Genomic DNA, 22,754 nt, shown 5'->3' with positions numbered 1-22,754 from the left:
TTTTAATTATTAAATTTATTTTATTATTTGACTTCAGTCAGTCTAATAATTCATTGGTCCTAATTTAATAATAATAATAATAGTCTTAGTAGTATAATAGGAGTTTTAATAAACATAGACTAATTATAATTGATTTCAAATTTATTTAAGTTAAAGAATAATTACTTTTTAGTCTCGGTCAAAGCTCTTTGTGCGGGAATTCAACCAAAGCCGTCAACAACAATGCGAGAGATCATAAGAGGTCCTTTATCGACTATGGCCAGAGATTCCGACAAAAATTACGGTGGAGTTCAGTTAAGGAAACAGTATAAATGGAAGGTTTTTTTTTGAAGAAGAATCATCTGGTGGAATTAACTCTGGTGGAATTAACTCTTTAAATTAGTGTTTCAAAATTTATCAAAGTATCATTCAATATCCTGGCGTGTATCAATGCAAGATTATCAAATTATTTATAAAAATAAATATTTCAAGAATGCATAACTATGACATGTGGTAGAAATGTTATAACAGTTTTAGAGAAAAGCATCGTAACTACATAGTACCCTAAGCATAGTTGGACCAGGGTATGCCCTTGTGTATTAGTTTAGTGTTTATCTATATTAATCTTTATGTTTATGAACATATAGAACAAATATTATGAAAATATTACATGATGATGTTATCAAATATATGATTCACAAGTTGACATTTAATCTAAAATTAAATAACATCATTTTGGATCAGGTTTAACCATTTGAGCTAGGTGAATTCTAGTCCATGATATACTTTAATTTGGCAGTTAACATAATTTACTGCTAATTCGAAAAAAAAAAAAAGGATTTATTAACAACTGCATAAGGCCTAACATTTTCATCCATGGATTGAGAAAAACAACAATGTAAAAGATATAATAGTCCTTCCGTTTCAACCGTGGTAAACAACAGTAATTTTAATTAAACTACCTATTTGTCTATTTCAACCGTACGTGGTAAACAACAAATACGAAAAGGGTGGACCAAAATATTTATAAGAAAAGGGTCCACACTTTTTTTTTTTTTTTTTTTTTTTTAAAGGGTGGACCAATATTAAACTACCTATTCGTCTTCTCCCAACTACCTATTTGTCTATCCCTATAAACTCATGTCGCAAGGTCGGCATTCGGTAAAAAATAAAACTATCGGGATTAAGACCATAATTCTTCGCCAGTCAATCCGTCACTTGATTTTGTTCCCGCAAAATATGACAGCACTTGGCATTCCAACCCTTCTTGATCCAAGTTATGCACTAAAAAATAATGTTGTTGAGGGTTCCCCCACCTTTAGAGTAAAAAAGAGGATCGTTAATCTAGTTAAGCACATTAGCCGAGTCGCTCTGAATAACAACGTTACGAATATTCATATCCCAAGCCACCTTAAGACCTAAAGGAACCGTCCAGGCTTCAACAATGTCCACGGAGCAGTAGCCAAGGTTGCACTGAAAACCAACAATCCAATCAGTTGTTGGATGAGGTCGTCGACCGCCATTTTCGATTGCAACTAGGAGCTGAGAGTTGTTCGTGTCTAGAGGCATGTTATGGTCGTCCCTTTTGGACTTCTTTACACTTCTCTCCTTAAGGTCTTCGTCCTCCGAGGAAGGGCGAGGATTGCTCGGAGAGATCCCCACGGGAGAGTCTTCACCCACAGAGAGAGAATTTTTTTTTTTTTTACTAAATTAATAGAAAAGGGTCCACACTTAGGTAGGAGTTCTTCGCCAATAATGTAAAATAAAAACGGGTAAATTCTACATGTAATTTTTTTTATTCTCCAATTTTATACTTCCCATGATGTGGCATGTTTTGATTGCTTAATATAATAGGAGTTATGATTTTTATCCATTCATTTTTTTCCTCCAATAGAATTTGAGTATAAGTGAGAGTAATAGTTGGGAGTATTTTTTTGGAGTCTAAATAGTATTTTTGAATAAGAAAAGGGTGGACCAGAATATTAATAAGAAAAGGGTCCGCACTTAGGTGGGAGTTTAATTCTTTGCCAATAATGTAAAATAAGAAAAAAACGTGCACCTGAATATTAATAAGAAAAGGGTCCACATTTAGGTGGGAGTTCTTTGACAATAATGTAATATAAAACAGAGTAATTTTACATGTAATTTCTTTTTATACTCCATTTTTTATACTCCCTATGATATGGCATGCATGCTTTGATTGCTTAATATAATAGGGGTCATGATTTTTATCAATTCTTTTTTTTTTTTCCTCCAATAGAATTTGATAAGTGGGGTAAAAGTTCAGAGTTTTTTTTTTTCTGAGTCCAAGTTGTATTTTTAAATATGAAAAGAGTGGACCAGAATATCAATAAGAAAAGGGTCGTCTGCACTTAAGTTGGAGTTTCTTCGCCAACAATTGCTCAGCATATAGGGCCAGGGCCAAAATGCTTGGTTGTTTACACACTTTTCTTTTGAGAAAAGGTAGAATTACCCACTACAAGGTCCTCTACACCTGGCCCAATAGTTTTTTGTGAGGTAAATCATGGTGACTCAATTGACCAACATAGTCTTGACTTTTGCCAATGCGCACAAGGTGCCCTCCTCATTTTGAGAGATTATTTTCACACTGCTGCTGGTGAAACTCGATCTTTGATCTTTTATAACAAATTTACCTCTTTGAATTGATGAACTACCATTGCGGGCATTAATTATTGCTCACTTAAATTTTGAATACAATGATGATGAAGAGGTGGATGTGAAAGGGATGGAGTGAGGTTATAGGCGAGGCCATTAATGTGTACGATGATGATTGACTGAGGCTTTACATGAGAAATCAAGAGGGAAAAGGAAAGAAAGGATTTTGTGTTATTTTGTTGTGTTACACTGAGATTACAAGCAACATTAACATATATACAGTGAAGGTTGTTATAACTGCCCAAGATAAGGAAAGGACATAAAAGTCCCTATTCTACACTGCATGAATTTATGAGCTATCATCTAATACCCCCCCCCCCCCCCATAAACTGGAGCATGGAGGTCCTCAATGCCCATTTTAGACTTGAATATATGAAACGATAGAGAGGGTAAGGCCTTGGTCAGACCATCTGCAATCTGCGTAGAGGATGAAACAGACAATAACTTGATAAGGCCTTGGCTGAGTTTTTCACGAACAATGTGACAGTCTATATCTATTGTTTTGTTCGTTCATGAAATACGTGATTCTCGGCGATAGCAATGAACCTGATTTGCTTCACAGAACATGGTAGCATGCTTGTTTGGTTTGATCTTCAAATCATGGAGTAAAGAGTTGATCCACTGCACCTCGCAGACAGTGGCAGCCAAGGCACGATACTCCGATTCTGATGACGAACGGGAGACAGTTGCTTGTTTCTTTGATCTCGACCAAACAAAGCAGAGCCTATGAAGATATAGAAACCCGTAATGGATTTGCGAGTTTCTAGACATGAGGCCCAATCAGAATCTGCAAAAACATTCAGCTCCATTTTATTGTTTCTTGGATATAGCAAGCCTTGGCCAGGGGCTTTCTTGATGTAACGAAGGACTTGGTGAGCGCCAGTCAAGTGTTCCGATGTTGGGGAGTCTACATATTGGCTTAACTGCTGAGTTGTGTATGCAATGCCTGGCCTCGTGGCTGTTAGATACAACAACTTGCCAACCAGACGTCTATAACTAGAAGGATCATTGAGAGGAGAACATCCTTCTCTGGTTAGGCGAGTTCCCGGGACCATGGGAGTATCAACCGGTTTGTTGTGAAGAAAACCAGCCTCTTCAATGATTTCCAAAGCGTATTTCCTTTGGCAGAGGTTCAAACTATCTTCTTTCATATGTGCTTCAATACCCTGAAAGTACCCCAAACTTCCCAAGTCCTTGATTTTAAAAGCATTGTCAAGAAATGTCTTAAATTCGTGAATGAGATGTGAGCAAGGACTTGTTACGAGGATGTCATCCACATAGACAAAGATGGCTATGAATGATGCGGCATGTCCTCTAGTGAACAAGGAAGGATCAAAATTGGACTGCTCGAAACCATTGCTAATCAGCGCAGCATTCAACTTAGCATTCCATCGTCGGCTGGCTTGTTTTAGGCCATAGAGTGACCTTAGTAGCTTGCAAACTTGCCATTGTTTCTGCCCTTGAACGCCATGTGGAAGCACCATGTAAACCTCCGCAACTAAGTCACCATGGAGGAAAACGTTATTGATGTCTAGTTGATGAATAAGCCATGCTCGAGAGGATGCCACAGCTAAGAAGGTGTGGATGGTGGTCATTCTTGCAACCGGGGAAAAAATTTCTATATAGTCAATTCCCAACTGTTGAGTGTAGCCATTGGCTACTAATCTGGCCTTATAGCGTTCCATCGACCCATCTTCCTTGAGCTTTACCTTGTATACCCATTTACACCTTATTGGTGTCTTCCTGGGTGGCAAATCAACCAAGGTCCATGTGTGATTATCTTGTAGTGCCTTGATTTCAGTAGCCATAGCTTCTTTCTAATGATCATCATGTATGGCTTGATTATATGTCTTTGGCTCTTTGATGGATGTTACAGCCGTGGATAATTTCATGTGGGGCAAAGAGATATGCTTGTAGGATATAACTCTTGATAGACTGTGGGGTGGGGTGCCCCGTGTCGTGGCTGTGGTTGCATCGCAATAATAGTCTAGGAGCTTGCTTGGAACACGTCTGTTTCTGTCTGAACGATGTGGTTGTATGTCAATAGGAGCTAAATCTCTGCTAGCTTGGGCAGATTCAGGAGACTAACAAGTATCAATAGTAGGGGAGTTTTTTTGGAGTTGCTGAATGTTACTACCGGAATTAGGGATGATAACGGGGCAGGGCGGGGGCGGGTAATGGGGTCCCGTCCCCGACCCCGAAATGAATCCCCATTCCCCGTCCCCGCCCCGTTCCCCAGCGGGGATAGGGAATTATTCCCCATCCCCATCCCCGCGGGGATTTTTCGGGGATGGGGAATCCCCGCCCCGTTTTTAAATTATGCTAATAGAAGAAAAAAAAATATTATGACATTATAAAAAATTTAAATTTTTAAGCATGCAATCTTTAAACAAAACACATAAACACAGCATATATAAAATGCAAAATACTAATACTGTGATTACTGTATGTTGCCTATATATATGTTGTATAAAGACTCACTAATTACTAAATACAACTAATACAACTAATCCATACTGTACGTGATTCTTGTCTTCGGAAATGGTTTTTTTTTTATTATTATTTTTGATTAATAATATATATATATGAGATTAAAGGAGATGATAACAACAAAATCTAAAATCTATTCATCCTCTAAAATACTTAACACTGTCTGCCACTGTCAAAATACAATGTAATGTATTTTCATTTAATTTCATCTTTGAACTTGGTCAGATACATGGTTGCTAGCTGTATGTAATATATATATAAAATATTATACGGGGAATCGGGGACGGGGATCGGGGAACGGGGATCGGGGTCTGGGTCGGGGCAGGGAATGCCTTCCCCGTCCCCGGCAGGGATGGGGAAATTCCCCCATCCCCGTCTCCGTTCCCCGAAAAAATTCCCCGAACCCGTCCCCGTCAGGGCGGGGATCGGTTTTCTCCATCGGGGGCGGGTTCAATTGCCATCCCTAACCGGAACGAATCTGCTCAACTTCCAGAGACTGTAAGTGACTAACATTAGCATGCTGATCATGCAATTCTATGTCCACGGAGGTGGGAATATTGGGCAGAGATGGTTGTGGAGATTGAATCTGATTATGCATACCCTTCTCTGCCATAGGGAATTGAGACTCATAAAATATAACATCCCTAGAGACAATAGTAGATCCTTCATCCATATCATATAACACATATCCTTTGATTCCAGCTGGTATGCCAATAAAAATGTACTTTTTCTCCCGGGGAGCCATTTTATGCCTTGCCTTAGAATTTGTGGCAGCGTAGCGCAAGCAGCCAAAAACTCTAAGGGATCTTATGTCTGGGATGCTTCCATATGATATCTGATACGGAGTGGAGAGATTGATCATTGGAGAAGGAAGCCTATTTATTAAGAACACTGCATGCATCACGCAATGGCCCCAAAAATCTAAAGGAAGATGAGCTTGAAAACGAAGTGATCTAGCAACATTAAGAATGTGTTGATGCTTACGCTCAACAACTGCATTTTGTTGAGGAGTGTTGACACAAGAACGTTGATTAACAATACCATTTTCTAAGAAAAAATCACCCATTATAAACTCAACTCCATTGTCACTTCGAATAATTTTAATCATCTTACCAAATTGAGTAAACACATGCATGAAACCTCTTCACAAATTGTATAGTTTCAGCTTTAGTTTTCATCAAATGCACCCATGTAAACTGAGAGTAATCATCAACTACAGTAAGAAAGAAATATTCACCTTTCATTGAACAAAACGGGAAAGGTCCTCATATATCAACATGAACCAAATCAAAACAAGCTTTCGAACTAGTAGTGCTCAATGGAAAGAGGGATCGTTTGTGCTTTGCTAAATGGCACACATCACATGCTACATTTTTAATTTTTGAGGTATCAATATCACAAAGGAGATGGAACTTGTTGGTTGGGAAATTCCCCAGTCTTTGCCAAAGCTTCGGGCTAATACACTGCATAACATAGTGCTTATTTTGTGACTTTCGTTCCACCATTATAGGCCTTTTTTTCTTCTCTAGCTAAACCAACTATCTGCCCATGAATCCCCTGGATTATGCACTGTTGGACATGAAAATCAGTGTATGGGCAGTATCTTCAATCAACTTACTCACAGAAATAATATTAAACTTGAAAGATGGAATATGCAGTGCTTCCTTTAGGCACAAACTGTTATTAAGCTTGACATCCCTTACATGCTCAATTGTTATGCATTGGCCAGTGTGAAGGTTCACTTTAACCCCATTCACCATGTGATAATTGGTAAGACAATCAAGGGAGCACACTATGTGATTTGTGGCTCCCGAGTCAAGGATCCAACTGGAAGAACTTAAGGAAAGGGAGTTAACAGAAAACTTGCCTTCATTATCTGTGTGCAGCTCATCAAATTTAGGAGTTAAGGCAATTGTAGCAGCCAAATTCTAGCTAGATGATCTGGATGGCTAGGCTGGTTGATTCTGCATGCAGGTCTGAGATGAGCTTTTGTAACTGTTCAGAGGTTATTCCCAGGTCTGAGTTATTCAAGACTGTTGCTGTGACCGACTGCTTACTCTTGGATTTATAGACTTGAATCCAACTGGGAGGAAATCCGTGTTTCTTATAGCATCAATCCATTGTGTGTCCGGTCATGCCACAATGAGTACATTTTGCCTTTGCACCACCATTAAACTTTCTACCATTATATGAGGATGCACCAACAGTTTCCTCACTCACATTGCTTTGAACCGCATTGGATTGATTGAGATCAAGGTTTCCTAGAGTCAAATTTCTCAAGGCAATTTGTCTTTCTAATTTTTCAGCCATAACAAAAACTCTGTAAACCTCTGGCAAAGGATCTAAAACAAGCACGTTTGATTTCAAGCTATCATAATCTTCATTTAGACCTTGCAAAAATAAGATTACCTGATCCACTTCTCTCTCACTTCTGATGACTTCAACGAGATCACATGAGCATTTCAGAGTGCATTTACAAAGAGGAATTGGCCTTAGATTATTCATCTGCTCCCATAAGTTTCTACTCTTAGTATAGTATTCGTTGATGGAGAGAGTTCCCTGTTTAGGGCTATGGATCTCACTCTGTAAGCTAGAGATACGCTGTGCATCTCTCTGTGAGAAGTGTATGCGCAGATCCTCCCAAATGTCTCCCGGTTTATCGAAGTGCATCACACTCCGCACTATGGAGGGATGTAGCGACTTGAAGATCCAAGAGCAGATCATCAAGTTGTACCTCCTCCATGCCGCAAAATGTGGATGTTCTCTACTCGGCGATGTAGTACTTCTGTAACACCCTACTTTTTCTAAAACTTAATTACAATTCTAATCCATAATTAACACAACTAAGCAGCGGATAAATAACTTAAATAAGATAACTAGTGGGTATGTCACCGCCACAACCACCACTCCATAGTGATTGCACAGGCTAGGGGTAGAACTAGAAAATCAATAAAATAACTAACCATCCATCAACTTAAATAAAGCATAAGGGGGAATAAACACACCCCAAAGTCTATATCATCGAAAAACCACAAAACATCATAAGTCTAACATCCGATACAATAAGTCATAAACAAGACATAAAGAGTTTAGACATCTCAAACTACAAGACTAGTGTAACTCGATCACTTCTCACTGCTGGGCCCACCTGAACGGGGTTTTACAAGCAACACATAGACAAATAGGAAAACACCCATTAGCACGAAGTTAAGTATAACCACACTCAACCCTGTAAAGTACTATAAAATATACTTTGGAAAACATTTGATAACATTCGTATACAACAATCTCATCTCATGGCAACTATAGTCATATCACATACTTTCTATATGCTTGCAACCTATAATATCAACAGGCATGCTTCGATACATAAGACTTAACAACTTAGATACTTCAACATGTAAACGTCACAACAAACTTAACAAGCAACTCATGCTTACAAATAGTATCATGCTAATAAACCATACAACAGGTATTATCATGCTCTCAAGTCCTCATCACGTAAACTGGATATACAAGGCTTCAAATGTAACTAAACAATCATGTTCGATATACAATCTTAAATCAAGATTCTCATTATGTCAGGCAATACTCTACTCACATGCAATCTCGTGCAATACTATACTCATATGCAATCTCGTGCAATACTATAAACATACTCATATGCAATCTCGTGCAATACCATAAACATACTCATATGCAATCTCGTGCAATACTATAAATATACTCATACGCAATCTCGTGCAATACTATAAATATACTCGCATGCAATCTCGTGCAGTACTATAAATATACTCGTATGCAATCTCGTGCAATACTATAAATATACTCATATGCAATCTCGTGCAATACTATAAATATACTCATATGCAATCTCGTGCGATACTATACTCATATGCAATCTCGTGCAATACAATAAATATACTCATACACTCGTTGTAAAAATAGAGTACTTTCTGTGGAGGTCTCATTGAGTCATAAATGACTTGCTTTCTTTCTCTTTCTTTAGAGTCGCAATGACTCACTTCTTTCTTTCTTAGAGTCACAATGACTCATTCTTTCTCTTTTAGAGTCTCAAAGACTCATACTTTCTCTTTAAATGGACGAGGTAGGAACTTCATCCTAGTGTGAATGAACCTATCTGGGCACGACGTCTAGCCGAATTAATACTCTGCTTGTCCACCGAACCACTCTCTTGGTTCTGTGCTCAAACTCTGTGGAATCAGGTATCGAACTGCGTGCGCACCCCCTAACCAGGATTCCAAGCTTGGCGGGCGATTTCCAACCTCGTAACGTGGGAATACATCGCGTTACATATACTGGGACCGCAATGTCCATAAAATCATCCGAGAGGACATAGTCCAAACGGGGTCCTCCAAAACCTCACCGATATAGATAATACATAAATATATCTCTCATGCATGCAACAACTCTACAACTTCTCAATGCATCAAATAATGATATACCACATGCTTATAGATTTCTGAAAGTAATACTTGGGCTCACGTTGGCCCCTTATGCATTTTTGAAATATGATATATGTGAGATGCAAAATACTCTACAACATGCTCCAAGACCATGTATAAAATCCATAAAACTCTCAAGGATACAATATCATACTCATTTTGCAACTTAGCAAATTCTATATATTTCTATCAATAAAACATGTCTCAAATCTCATTGATCAAATATCACATTTAGTCATGCTTTCATAATAAATCATATTCTCAAGTGCTCATGCTTCTATACTTAATACCAAAAATAACATCAGATCACAGAGCAAAACATTTCTCAAACACAGTGAACTTCACAATTTATACTGTGTAGCAAATTCTTCAATAATTCCATCATAACATGCTCAATTTTTATCCAAATTCAACGAAATCAAAGACAAAAACGTGCATCGAGAAGGTCCCGAGGTACCGAGCCACAAGGGCCCGTGACACCTGGCCCAAAACGACACGTAGCTGAGCCATAAGGGCCCGGCCACTGCACAAAATGCTCTCAGAATGAAATTCAGGGACCTGGGGCGGGACTCCTCAAGAGCCGCCCCATGAAGACCGTTACAAGGCCGGGCCTAGGCAACGGCCCTCTCCTAGGGCCGTGCCCTAGGCCCGGTTGGCCCCGGCTCTAGCCGGTGGCCCTCCGATGGGCCGCGGCTAGGGCAGTTGCTTTGATCTGGTGCACACTGTGTGTGCACCAGAACACTGTGTACCAAATGGATATTTTCACCTGCAAAAATTATTCCAAGCATGTCCAAAACACCCAAAACATTCTCAACACTTAAAGACAAATACTAGATCACTTCCAAGCTTAAACACAACAAAATCACATCATTTCTACTCAATAAAATAGGCTTCACAGAGCCAAAATCAAAGAGGGAGTCCATGGGGTTATACCTCTTGTTGCCTCTTCTTCTTGTTTGGATTCCTTCTTCTTCCCAACTCAACCACTACCCCCTTCACCACCTAAAAGTCTCAACCAAGCCAAACAACAACACTTAAGAGGAGAACCTCAGATATTGAAGCTAAATAGGGGAAACTAAATGAGCAAAGGATGGAAATGAACCTAAGAACTTACTATGTTTCTTCTTTCTTTCTTGCTGAGCTCTTGGGTGGGAAGACAAAGAATGGAATCATGAGGAAAGCTAAGGTTGGCTTTCTATTGTTTTTATATGGGTTCAAAACCCTGGAAGGATACTCAATGATTGGTGGAGGGCAAAGTGGTAAATTGGTGGTAGTTCTAGCAAAGATCAGACAAAGAGAAATGCCTTTTTGGTCCACCTTGCAACATGGACCATAGACTAGAAATGCTATTTTCAATACTTTGGACTTGAAAATGAATTTTCTCAAAAAGTTTTCTAGATGAACACTTGTTTAAAGCTTCTTTGAATTCTCCCGATTTCACTCAGATTGATTTCTCGATTTAAAACTTGGTACGCGAAGTACCCGAAAATTTAGGATTTTGGAATAAAATAAGTTTTAGTGTTGTATTAATTTAAAATGAGTCCAAAATAATTTATTCAAACACCAATTGATTCAAAAAATTTTAATGGAGTGAAAATGGCTATTTTGGAATTTCTTAAAATTGGATTTATAAAATAAAATTTTGGGTTGTTACACTCTATCCCCCTTAAAAGAAGTTTCGTCCCGAAACTTAGAAGAAACGAGTGGATCAAGTTCTCAAAGACTAAAGAAAGATATAACCAAGAGGTTGACAAGAATTTTCTGTTGGAATACTTTGGAAGGTTTAGGAATCTCTGAGTTCTCGTCTAACTTAGCTAAAGTCTAAACAACTACACAAAACGAATCTATTAACCGAACTCAAAAGCTTAACTAGTTACCTTGATCAAAGCCTCCCGATGAACCACCTGGCGGCATGTAGTTCCGATCCCATCCATAGGGAGTCCATCTTTGCACATTCTCAATTCCCATTCTTTGTTCCATCACAGCTGCCCTATGATCAAAGTTGGCAAATCCATAGTTCACTTGGGCATTCAGATTGTCAAAACGGTTGTTGATCATGGCATATAAGTCCTCGTAAGTGGGTCCTTGAGGCCTAACTCCTTGATTGGCTCCCATCGCATTCCCTTCTCCGCTTGCCTCATCCCCGGTGTTGAAGTTCCTTTGATTCTGAGATGTTGTGTTCCCCTGCAGAATGTTCTCAGGAGTTGTGACATGAGACTGATTAACCGGCGTAGCAACGTGACTGGAATCGCCGGAGACAGCGGTAGCGTAATTGCGACATCGCTCTGATACCATGACGAAGGCTTCACATGAGAAATCGAGAGGGAAAAGGAAAGAAAGGATGGTGTGTTATTCTATTATGTTAAACTGAGATTACAAGCAGCATTAACATATATACAGCAAGGTAGTTATAACTGCCAAAGATAAGGAAAGGACATAAAAGTCCCTATTCTACACTGCATAAATTTATGAACTATCATCTAATAATGATGATGAATTGATGATGGATGAGGTGCATGTGGTAAGGGGGGTGCAGTGGAGTTTGGACGACTATAACAGCATGTCAGCATCCCATTTGTAGGAGATTGGTGAGAAATAAAGGAAAATACTACTCCGTATTACCAATGAACTTGTGGTCTAGTGGCACCAAGTGATCCTTCCATGGAAGTCATGGATTCAAGCCTTAGTGGGGTGACCATAGGTAGATTCCGATTCTGAACCGTGATTTTTTATTTCGAAAAATGACAAATGAGAATTAGAACCTTTTAGGATAGTTTTAGAATGGTCAATTTCGATTCGAACCACAGATTTTTTTTTTTTTTTTTGCTATTTTAAAAATATTTCAAATTCAATAATAATTATTTTTTTTTTGAAAATTTTCATTCTATTTTTTTTAATGATTGTATCAAATATTTAATATTTAAAGTTAAACTAAAAAAATAAAATAAAAATATTATAGCTAAACTTTAAATTGTTATTATTTAACCTTTAATAAGATAATTGTTATTTAAACTTTAATCAAATAGTAGTTAAACCTTTTTTTTTCTATACAGTTTGTCCGTTTTGGTTCCTAATATTATGGTACCGAAACCAGAACCTCTTGAGTTTCAGTTCAGTTCTGGTTCCTAATATGAAAAGTTTGAGAGTTTTTTTTAGAGTCTAAGTATTATTTTTGAATAAGAAAAGAGTGGACCAATATTAATAAGAAAGGGTCTGCACTTAGGTTGGAGTTTCTTCGCTAATAATGGTTTAGCAGATAGGGCCAGGGCCAAAATGCATGGTTGTTTGCACACTTTTCTTTTGAGAAAAGATGGAATCACCCACTACAAGCTCCTCTACACCTAGCCTGATAGTTATTTGTGAGGTAAATCATGGTGACTCAACTGACCAACAGAATCTTCACTTTTACCAATGCGCACAAGGTGCCCTGGCCTATTCATTTTGAAAGATTTTTTCCACATTGCAACGGGTGAAACTCAATCCTTGTTTTTTAGAGAGTTAATTCCATCAATAGTCCTCCGACTATTGTGATTTTTCAAATTTGGTCGTTGTCTTTTAATTTGGACGAAATAAACCCTTGACTTTCAGAATTGTTCCACCATTGGTCCTTCCGTTAACCAACAATTAGACAGACGTTAAGTTAAGGGGTAAAATGGTACTTTCCATAGCTAGGTCTCTTCTTCTCTATAACTATCAGAATTGTTCCACCTGGGTAAATGAGTACTTTCCATGGCGCTGACTAGTAGTTGAGAGCAAGAAAAATCCAACCTCAGTTTTCAGAAAACCAAACTTGGAGATTAGTATTTCCCAAGGTTGCAGTAGGCGCTAGGCGCTAGTCGGGCGCCCGCGCAGCACCTAGCGCCTAGGCGGAATCTAGTCGGCGCTAGGCGAGCGCCAAAAAAATAGTGGCATACTTGCAGTTTGACAATTTTAATGAGGCTGTTTTCAACATTTAATCAAATAAAACATCCAAATAAATGAAATAATGATAATTCATAAGTCATAACATCAAAACAATATTAGAAAATAAAAATACTCAAATATTAAATACTCAAATACTTCAATCATCCAAAAATTCAAAGTATCAAACTAGTTTATGGAAAGCTGGACCAGACGACATCGGTGACGAAATCGAACAAAATCGACCGACTCGGCCGAGTTGGCCAACTAGGCCGATTTTAACCAATTTTGACCGATTTCGCTGGAACAGCCTTGGGGCGCCTAGCGCCTAGGCGGGCGCCACCTAGGCCGATTTTTACAACAGTGGTATTTCTCAAGTACCAGTTCCATGTACAAAGATTTAATAAGGCTTCTAATGATTCAACAAGTGAAGAACAGACTACAACAAAGGTAGACCTGGGAATTGCATTTAGAGATTATTTATGAGACAAAAATGAATAAATAATACAGAATTAGAAAAACCAAACCTGTAAAACTTCAAGCATTGAATTTATTAATTCAATTAGCAATTTGAAATAACTGAAGGAACAGTGTAGTCACTCTACACTACTAGTCTCCTATGAGCCAATAATTAGACAATTTTTCAAACTCTTTGCACTGAATGCAAAAATTCAGACAGATTCATCAACAAAAAAGTTAAGTTATGAAGAAACCAACATAAAATGATCCTTTTACCCCATAACTTACCGTCTATCTAACTGTTGGTTAACGGAAGGACCAATGGTAAAACAATTTTGTTAGTTAATGGTTTATTTCGTCCAAATTAAAAGACGAGGACTAAAATTGGAAAGTCACAAACTCACAATAGTCAGGGAACTATTGCCGGAATTAACTCGTTTTTTTAGAGCATCCGTAATAGTAAATATATATATATATATATATATATATATATATATATATATTTTTTTTTTTTTTTTTTAATTTTTTTTTTTAGTTTTTGAGAAGTTTTTGTAAGTGTAATTATAAAAAAGAATTGTATAAAAAAGGAAATAAAAAAAACAAAGAAAAAGAAAAAGCCTGACTTGCTTGCAGACATAAAAATACAAAGTGAAAGAATCAACGCGCCATAGGGCGTGTGCACAGCACGCGCCACGCTGGGCGACAGCATTCCCAGCAGGCGGAGACAGACACGTTCCTTTGTTTCTCTTCTCGAAATATGGACTCCACAATAATCTTGTAATTTGCAGAAGTTAAAATTGAACAAAAACCTCACCCCACATCATCCTAATTCCTAAAACCAAACCTTGAATTTAGTACTGTTCCAAAAAAGGCCAAAACTGAGGAAGAAGCACTGTTCCAAACCTTGAATTTATGACAGTTGAGCTACCATTGCCGGCATTAATTATTTTTCACTTTAATTTTGATTTGCTTGGTTGGATGTGAGTGGCGTCAAATATAAATTCAATTTGCATGCATTTGAAGATATGAAAATCTTGCATTATATTACTCATCTTTATCAAACGTACATTAGAGATATACTATCCATTTGTGGTTCATTCAATTCAAAATGGAAGACCGCTGTCATGTTCTTCTGGTGCTATTTCCGGGATCACAAGGCCAAATCAATCCAAGTTTACAGTTCGCTAAGCGCCTTGTCAACTTGGGAGTGAAAGTCACCTTATCAACCAGTCTCCACGTTATCTCTAATTGCACGGCGATACCCGGCATAGATTTCGCCCCCATTTCCGATGGTCACGATGACGGCGACAAGAAAGTCACTCCAGATGGCTACGGCGCCAAGTATAATTCCTTCAAGACCAGAGGGTCCCAATACGTGGCTACCCTTGTCAAGGCCAAGGCGGCGGACGGCGCTCCGTTTACCAGAATTATCTACACTACACTTATGCAATGGGTTGGGGAAGTTGCCCGGAGTCTTCATGTTCCGGCCACGCTGCTTTGGATTCAACCCGCCGCGGTTTTAGACGTCTATTACTCTTATTTCACTGATTGCCAGGATTTGTTCAAAAGTTGTGGTGAGAATGGAGTGGTTCAGATTCCTGGGTTGCCCGCACTGGGTACCACTGATTTCCCTTCTTTTATGTTCTCCAAGGCAACAACAAATAACACTTTATGGGATTGGGCTATCCAGGCCATGAAAGATCAGATCGATCTGATTAACAGTGAAGACAACCCCAAAATTCTAGTCAACACATTTGATGATTTGGAGGTTGATGCTTTGAGGGCTATAAAGAAGATGACACTGATTGGGATTGGCCCTTTGGTGCCATCTGCGTATTTGGATGGGAAGGATCCTTCTGATACCTCGTTCGGAGGTGACTTGCTTGAAAAGTCCGATGACTATGTTGAATGGTTGGACTCTCAGCCTAAGAGTTCTGTGATTTACGTAGCATTTGGTAGCTACGCTGATCTCAAAACCACAATGGTGGAACAGATTGCTCAAGCACTTATGGAAAGTAAGATGCCATTTTTGTGGGTTCTTAGAGAGACATCCAACGGTGAAAAGCCAGAAGGAGAGTTGAGGTGCAAGGAGGAATTGGAGAAGCAAGGGAAGATAGTGCGTTGGTGTACTCAAATCGAAGTTCTGCAACACTCGTCTATTGGGTGTTTCTTGACTCATTGCGGATGGAACTCGACGATAGAAAGTTTGGTGTTCGGGATGCCTGTTGTGGCATGCCCACTTTGGGGTGACCAAAGTTGCAACGCTAAGCTGGTTCAAGATGTTTGGAAAACGGGGGCGAGAGTGAAAGCAAATGAGGACGGTATTGTTGAATCTCGTGAGCTCAAGAGATGCCTAGAATGTGTAATGGGAGAGGGAGGAGTTGAGCTGAGAAAGAATGCTAAGAAATGGAGAGATTTAGCAAGAACTACCATGAAGGAAGGTGGATCTTCCTATTTCAATCTCAAGGCTTATGTGCATGAAGTGCTTCTTAATTAACTAGTATGATACCCGATGCATATTATTAAGTTTGAGATAATATTATTATTTATGTGCATTTTGTTCTTTCGGCCTTTGTTCCAATGCCCGCATCTCTTCCCGCCTCTCTTCCATCGGCACCATCTCCTCCGGCCCTTCACCAACGTTTCTTCCTCCTTCACCACCGTCCCTCGCCACTCCAAATCCAAGCTTCTATATATATATATATAGGGAAGGGATCAGGTGCATTTGTTGCTTCCCGTGCGGATGTGCGGTGGATTAACGTGCGTGAGCTTTATACTTAATGTGCGTGAGATTTGTACTCAATGTGCCTGAGATTTGTACTTAATGTGTGTCATGTTAATAAGCGTGAGTTTTGTACTTAATGTGCCTGAGTATTGTGTTTAATGTGCGTGAGATTTGTGCTTAATGTGCGTGCGTTTTCAGAATTACGAGCTCAGAAGGAAGCAGAACAGAAACTCACGCACATTAACGCCCAAGCTTCTTGTTACTTCTTCCTTCAATTTGGCCATGGATTCTGGATTATCAGCTACCTTCAGTGCAGTTTAATGTTTATATAAATGACGTACGCACAGTAAAATTCGCAGAGCAGCTAAGTGTTGATTTCTGTTGTATTATTTCCATAATTTTTAACCACCATAGCTCGCCTCCGTATCATCATCATCAGGTAGGGTCAAATGGCTACTGGGGATGGGGAAGAAGCTGACATCAATATTTTCTGCTGCATTTTACACATTCACGCACATTAAGTACAAATCTCAGGCACATTAAGCACTACACTCACGCACATTGAGTACAAATCTCACGCATATTAATCTACCGCACATCCGCACGGGAAGCATTCACCGCACGGGAACCTTTCACTATATATATATATATATATATATATATATATATATATATATATATATATATATATATATATATATATATATATATATTAGTTAGTGGTTTGGTGTTTAGGATTTGTTTTGGTTGTTTTAGATTTGATTTTCATCTGTTGTTTTGTTAAAGTTATTTCCTCTCGTTTCTTTAGCGAGTTTTCCGCTCGTTTATTTGGCGAGTTCTTTTTCCATAAGGTGAAACAATTTATCTGATAATGGAGTACGTTTGCTTCATCCCGAGCACCGAAGAAGATCTGAACCTTGATATGCAATTCAGATTAATGGAGATATTGTCTATGGACAATGGACAGAAGAGCCGCAATAGAGTCAGACTTGGGTAGCAAGATCATTAACAATATCAATGAAGCTTCAGGTTCTCCAAATGAATTCAGCTTCAATCTTGAAAAACAGTCAGCGATTCAAGTTTCGTGTAGCATTGAAAATTTGTTTCAATGTCTGATTGTAAGAATGTTTTATTATTCCATCAATCTTTTTGTAAACTTTTCATCGTATGATTAATGAATAAGCTCTTTTATTTCAAAAAAAAAATTTAAGTTTACTATAAATAATAAAACTGCTAATGTGGATATGTGTATGTATATCTCGATTCCACAGCTTTGAAAGATTCACACAGATAACTTGGAAGCATTGATATCGCTCGATCTAGATAAGTTGTTTCACTAAGTTCTATATATATATATATATATATATATATATATATATATATATATCAACAGGTTTTGATCTATTACAGATCTGGTATTTTTTTGAACTGTCCCAACATCAAGTATTTTTTGAACTGTTTTTGTTCTATGTACATGTCGGTTTCAGAATTCCAGTTCATATTTTTAATTAATTCCAGTTCTTTTTTTTTTTTTTTCGTCACAGTATCATAATTATTTTAAAAATTTAATTGTACTTACCTCTACACCAAAATGTATAATTTACAACGAATACGCTACTTTATTTCTTTATATACGGTCACTATATTTTCAAGAAGCATGTTGTTAAACTTGACCTTTCTCCTAACAATCTCCTATTCACTAACTGCTGACTTGACCCTTTTATAATTTACTGGCGTCCACCAACATGATGATTTGTGAATTTTGTTGATAAATTTCATTAAAAGTAGTTCACATGTGTATTTGAAAGATTTTAGGTATATATATATATTTTTTTTTTTTTTTTTTACATCAGTAATAAAATTTAAAAACATATGTAAAGTTTAAAATAACATTAATAAATATCACGACATAATAGATCAGAATAGTCATCTTGGTACACACTATAATTTATTTATTTTTTTGTCAAATCACGAGGTGTCATGAGCAGACCCTAACTGTAGCAGACACTTTTAAACAGTCAACTACTCGAATCATGGAGCAGATTATAATAATTTTTTGGCGACATAATGGTGTAGCAAGTAGCAACAACAGAGATTAGCAGTGGAAGGCAGTAGCATCATACAAAACAACACTAGTGAAGCACACTGCCTCGGCTTATGTGTAACCTTTACGCAAGGGAGTACAACAGAAATAATTATTCGGTTCATAACGGAGCACTTGTGGAAAGTAGGATGCCATTTTTGTGGGTTCTTAGAGAGACAGCCAACGGCGAAAAGCCAGAAGGAAAGTTGAGGCGCAAGGAGGAATTGGAGAAGCAAGGGAAGATTGTGCGTTGGTGTACACAAGTTGAGGTTCTGCAACACTCGTCTATTGGGTGTTTCTTGATTCATTGCGGATGGAACTCAACGATAGAAAGTTTGGTGTTTGGGATGCCTGTTGTGGCATGCCCGCTGTGGAGTGACCAATGTTGCAACGCTAAGCTGGTTCAAGATATTTGGAAAACGGGGGCGAGAGTGAAAGCAAATGAGGATGACATTGTTGAAGCTCATGAGTTCAAGATATGCATAGAATGTGTAATGGGAGAGGGAGGAGTTGAGCTGAGAAAGAATAAGAAATGGAGAGATTTAGCAAGAAGTAGCATGAAAGAATGTGGATCTTCCCATTTGAATCTCAAGACTTATGTGCATGAAGTGCTTCTTAATTAATTCCAGTTCCTAGCTTAGTTTCAAAACAAAATTTTATAGCTTCTTTTTTTTTTTTTTTTTTTTGTTGAACTTTGATATGATCCATCATCTAGGCAAATTTCTGTAATGGTACAAATTTGTCAAGCCATCATGAAATTTATTGTCCCAAAATGAAAAATTCAAATCATTTGATCAGTAACTAGTGATCGATATTAGGACTCTATGTGTCCTTGTCATATTGTAACTCTTCTATTGTATTTATTTGTTGTATTATGTGACTACTCTGTTGATTAATTCAGAATATTCAGTTCTCATCTGGTATCAGTTGTCTAGATTTTTTCCATGGCTGCTCAATCTTTAGCCAATTCCGAATCAGACATGGCGTCTGGTTCCTTTTCAACCCGGCATGAATGTCATTGACTGCAAGTGAATTTTTCGCACAAAAAGAAAGGCTGATGGTTCAATTGAGCGTCACAAGGCACATTTATTAGTAGCGAAGGGGTTTAATAATCAAGTTGCTGGTCAAGATTTTTTCGATACTTAGCTTTTAACGGAATGGTGATGCCCACGACTGTCAAGTTACTCCTTTCCTTAGCTTTATCGTCTAGTTGGGTTATTCATCAGCTGGATGTCCATAATGGTTTTTTAAATGCTAACTTGGCTGAAACTGTTTATTTGCGTCAACCACTAGGATATACTGATAAGCAATTTCTAAATCATGTTTGATTGTTGAAGCGTTCTTTATATAGCGTTAAGCAGGCTCCCAGAGCTGAGCTTGGTTTCATCGTTTACATACTTTTCTATTGTTGGTTGGTTTTCGAGCCTCAAAGATGTATGTTTCTTTGTTTTACTACTCACCGGATTATGCTTTTGTTTACTTGTTGGTGTATATATATATATATATAAATTTTTTTTGTTATGGATAGTGACCAGAATTGAGTTAATACCCAAAATCGTCCTCGACTACAGTGGTTTTTCTCAATTTTGTCCTAAACGACTTTGGTGACCTAATATCGTCCCAGACTTTTGTGTTTCGCTCAATTTAGTCCTCCATTTGTTATTCCGTCAAATTGGTGTTAAATAAAGGGACAATTCAGTAATGTCAATATTGATCTCTCTTTACTTTCAACTTGTGAAGTGCGAAATTCCTCTCTCTTGTACGAATTACACCCAGAATTACTCCCGGACCTGCAAATCAAATTTTATATTCGCAGTTTTAGGAGTAATTATGGGAGTAATTCGTTAAAAAAAAAAGGATTTCGCAGTTCACATGTTTATGAGTAAAGAGATGCCAATATTAAAATTACTGAATTGTCTATTTATTTAACACCAAATGGACAGAATAACAAATGAGGGACTAAATTGAGCAAAAACACACAAGTCTGGGACTAAATTGAGCGAAACACAAAAGTCTGGGACGATATTAGGTCACCAAAGTCGTTTAGGACGAAATTGAGAAAAACCACTATAGTCGAGGACGATTTTGAGTATTAACTCGACCAGAATTTGGTGAATGTCTTGTTGTCTAAGTTGTGTGTAGCTTATAAGATTCTATACCTTGGAGCACCTGTGTTTTTTCTTGGCATTAAAAGTATACGAGAGTCTGATGTGTTGTTGCTTTTCCAGTGTCGCTATATGATTGATATACTAAAGCGTGCTAGTATGACGTTGTAAACCACTAGTCATTCCCATATCTGTTTCACAATTGATAACATTATTTTTATTGTTATTTTAGATAATCTTTTATAGTTAATTTGTAATAATTAATTAATTTTATATTTATTTTTATTTATTATTGTTATTAGTAGCTTTGTTAATATTATTCAACTTTAAGTTATTTTAATTATTAAATTTGTTTAATTATTTGAATTCTATCAGTTTAATAATTAATTCTTTGGTCCTAATTTAATAATAATAATAATAGTCTTAGTAGTATAATAGTCTTTGGTCATAGGCTGTCAGATAAGTTACCTAGTCAATCTGAGGAAGTTAAGGCTATGAAAAGTGGTGGGTCCGCCTATGATTCTAGTCCATGATATAGTTTAATTTGGCAGTTAACATTTTTTTTTTTTTGAAAATTAATTTGGCAGTTAACATAATTTACTGCTAATTCGAAAAAAAAAGGATTTATTAACAACTGCACAAGGCCTAACATTTTCATCCATGGATTGAGAAAAACAACAATGTAAAAGATATAATAGTCCTTCCGTTTCAACCGTGGTAAACAACAATAATTTTAATTAAACTGCCTATTTGTCTATTTCAACCGTACGTGGTAAACAACAAATACGAAAAGGGTGGACCAAAATATAAATAAGAAAAGGGTCCACACTTTTTTTTTTAAAGGGTGGACCAAATACGAAAAAGGGTGGACCAATATTAAACTACCTATTTGTCTTCTCCCAACTACCTATTTGTCTATCCCAATCGTTATATCATACACCACGGCGCACATAGCACTGTGCGCCGCGCGCCTCCCAAAACGACGTCGTTTTGGGATAGTGTTGGGATGCGCGGTAGGAAGTTGCTGAGATTATGTGTATTTGTTAACAACGTTATGTGTATTTGTTCACAACGTTATGTGTATTGGTTCATACAGTTATGTGTATTTTGTATACAATTATGTACATTCTTTTTATACAATTATGTACATCCGAATCAGAAAATTTGTGTGTATTATGTTAAGAGTTGATGTGTATTATGTTAAAAGTTTATGTTTATTATGTATTATGTTAGATTATGTGTATTATCTTTTAAAAAGAGTATGTATATTTTGTTATATAATTATGTACATTCATGTATAACATTATGTGTATTCTAGTATAACATTATGTACATTCTTGAACAGCGAGTTTTTTTTTAAAGAAAAAACTACTGCCATTCACTGGGGCGGAAAATTTCAAAAAAAAAATAATTAAAACGACGTCGATTTGCATCTGGGCGCATAGTGCAACGCGCACCGTGGTGTAGGATATAAATTGCCGTCTATCCCTATCAACGCATGTCGCAAGGCCAGCATTCGGGAAAAAATAAAACAGGGCTAAATCGGGGTTAAGACCATAATTCTTCGCCAGTCAATCCACCACTTGATTTTGTTCCCGCAAAATATGGCAGCACTTGGCATTCCAACCCTTCTTGATCCAAGCTTTGCACTAAAAAATAATGTTGTTGAGGGTTCCCCCACCTTTAGAGTAAAAAGGAGGATCGTTAATCTAGTTGAGCACATTAGCCGAGTCGCTGAAAACCAACAATCCAATCAGTTGTTGGATGAGGTCGTCGACTGCCATTTTCGATTGCAACTAGGAGCTGAGGTTGTCTACCATAGAGGGAGAGTGTAGTTGAGGGTTGTTCGTGTCTAGAGGCATGTTATGGTC

The 22,754-nt window shown here is 37.6% G+C and overlaps 2 protein-coding genes across 2 annotated transcripts; both read left to right on the top strand.

Annotated features, from left to right (window-relative positions):
• Positions 1 to 14,979: 14,979 nt before the first annotated feature.
• Positions 14,980 to 16,541, top strand: LOC109175127 (crocetin glucosyltransferase, chloroplastic-like). Its single transcript, XM_019324379.1, has one exon. The coding sequence runs from the start codon at positions 15,079 to 15,081 to the stop codon at positions 16,465 to 16,467; it is 1,389 nt and encodes a 462-aa protein (XP_019179924.1). The 5' UTR covers positions 14,980 to 15,078; the 3' UTR covers positions 16,468 to 16,541.
• A 2,386-nt stretch (positions 16,542 to 18,927) lies between these two features.
• Positions 18,928 to 19,401, top strand: LOC109175126 (crocetin glucosyltransferase, chloroplastic-like). Its single transcript, XM_019324378.1, has one exon. It carries the CDS (start codon positions 18,928 to 18,930, stop codon positions 19,399 to 19,401), a length of 474 nt encoding a protein of 157 aa, XP_019179923.1.
• The last annotated feature ends 3,353 nt before the right edge of the window (positions 19,402 to 22,754 follow it).

Source organism: Ipomoea nil, unplaced genomic scaffold, assembly GCF_001879475.1.
Source record: "Ipomoea nil cultivar Tokyo-kokei standard unplaced genomic scaffold, Asagao_1.1 scaffold0684, whole genome shotgun sequence".
Classification (NCBI taxonomy): domain Eukaryota; kingdom Viridiplantae; phylum Streptophyta; class Magnoliopsida; order Solanales; family Convolvulaceae; genus Ipomoea; species Ipomoea nil.
Note: the sequence above shows the minus strand (reverse complement) of the source record. Positions and strands in the feature narration are given on the sequence as shown.

Excerpts from the sequence above, each read along its gene's own strand:
- LOC109175126 (XM_019324378.1), top strand. The coding sequence starts at position 18,928 with ATGCCATTTTTGTGGGTTCTTAGAGAGACAGCCAACGGCGAAAAGCCA.
- LOC109175127 (XM_019324379.1), top strand. The coding sequence starts at position 15,079 with ATGGAAGACCGCTGTCATGTTCTTCTGGTGCTATTTCCGGGATCACAA.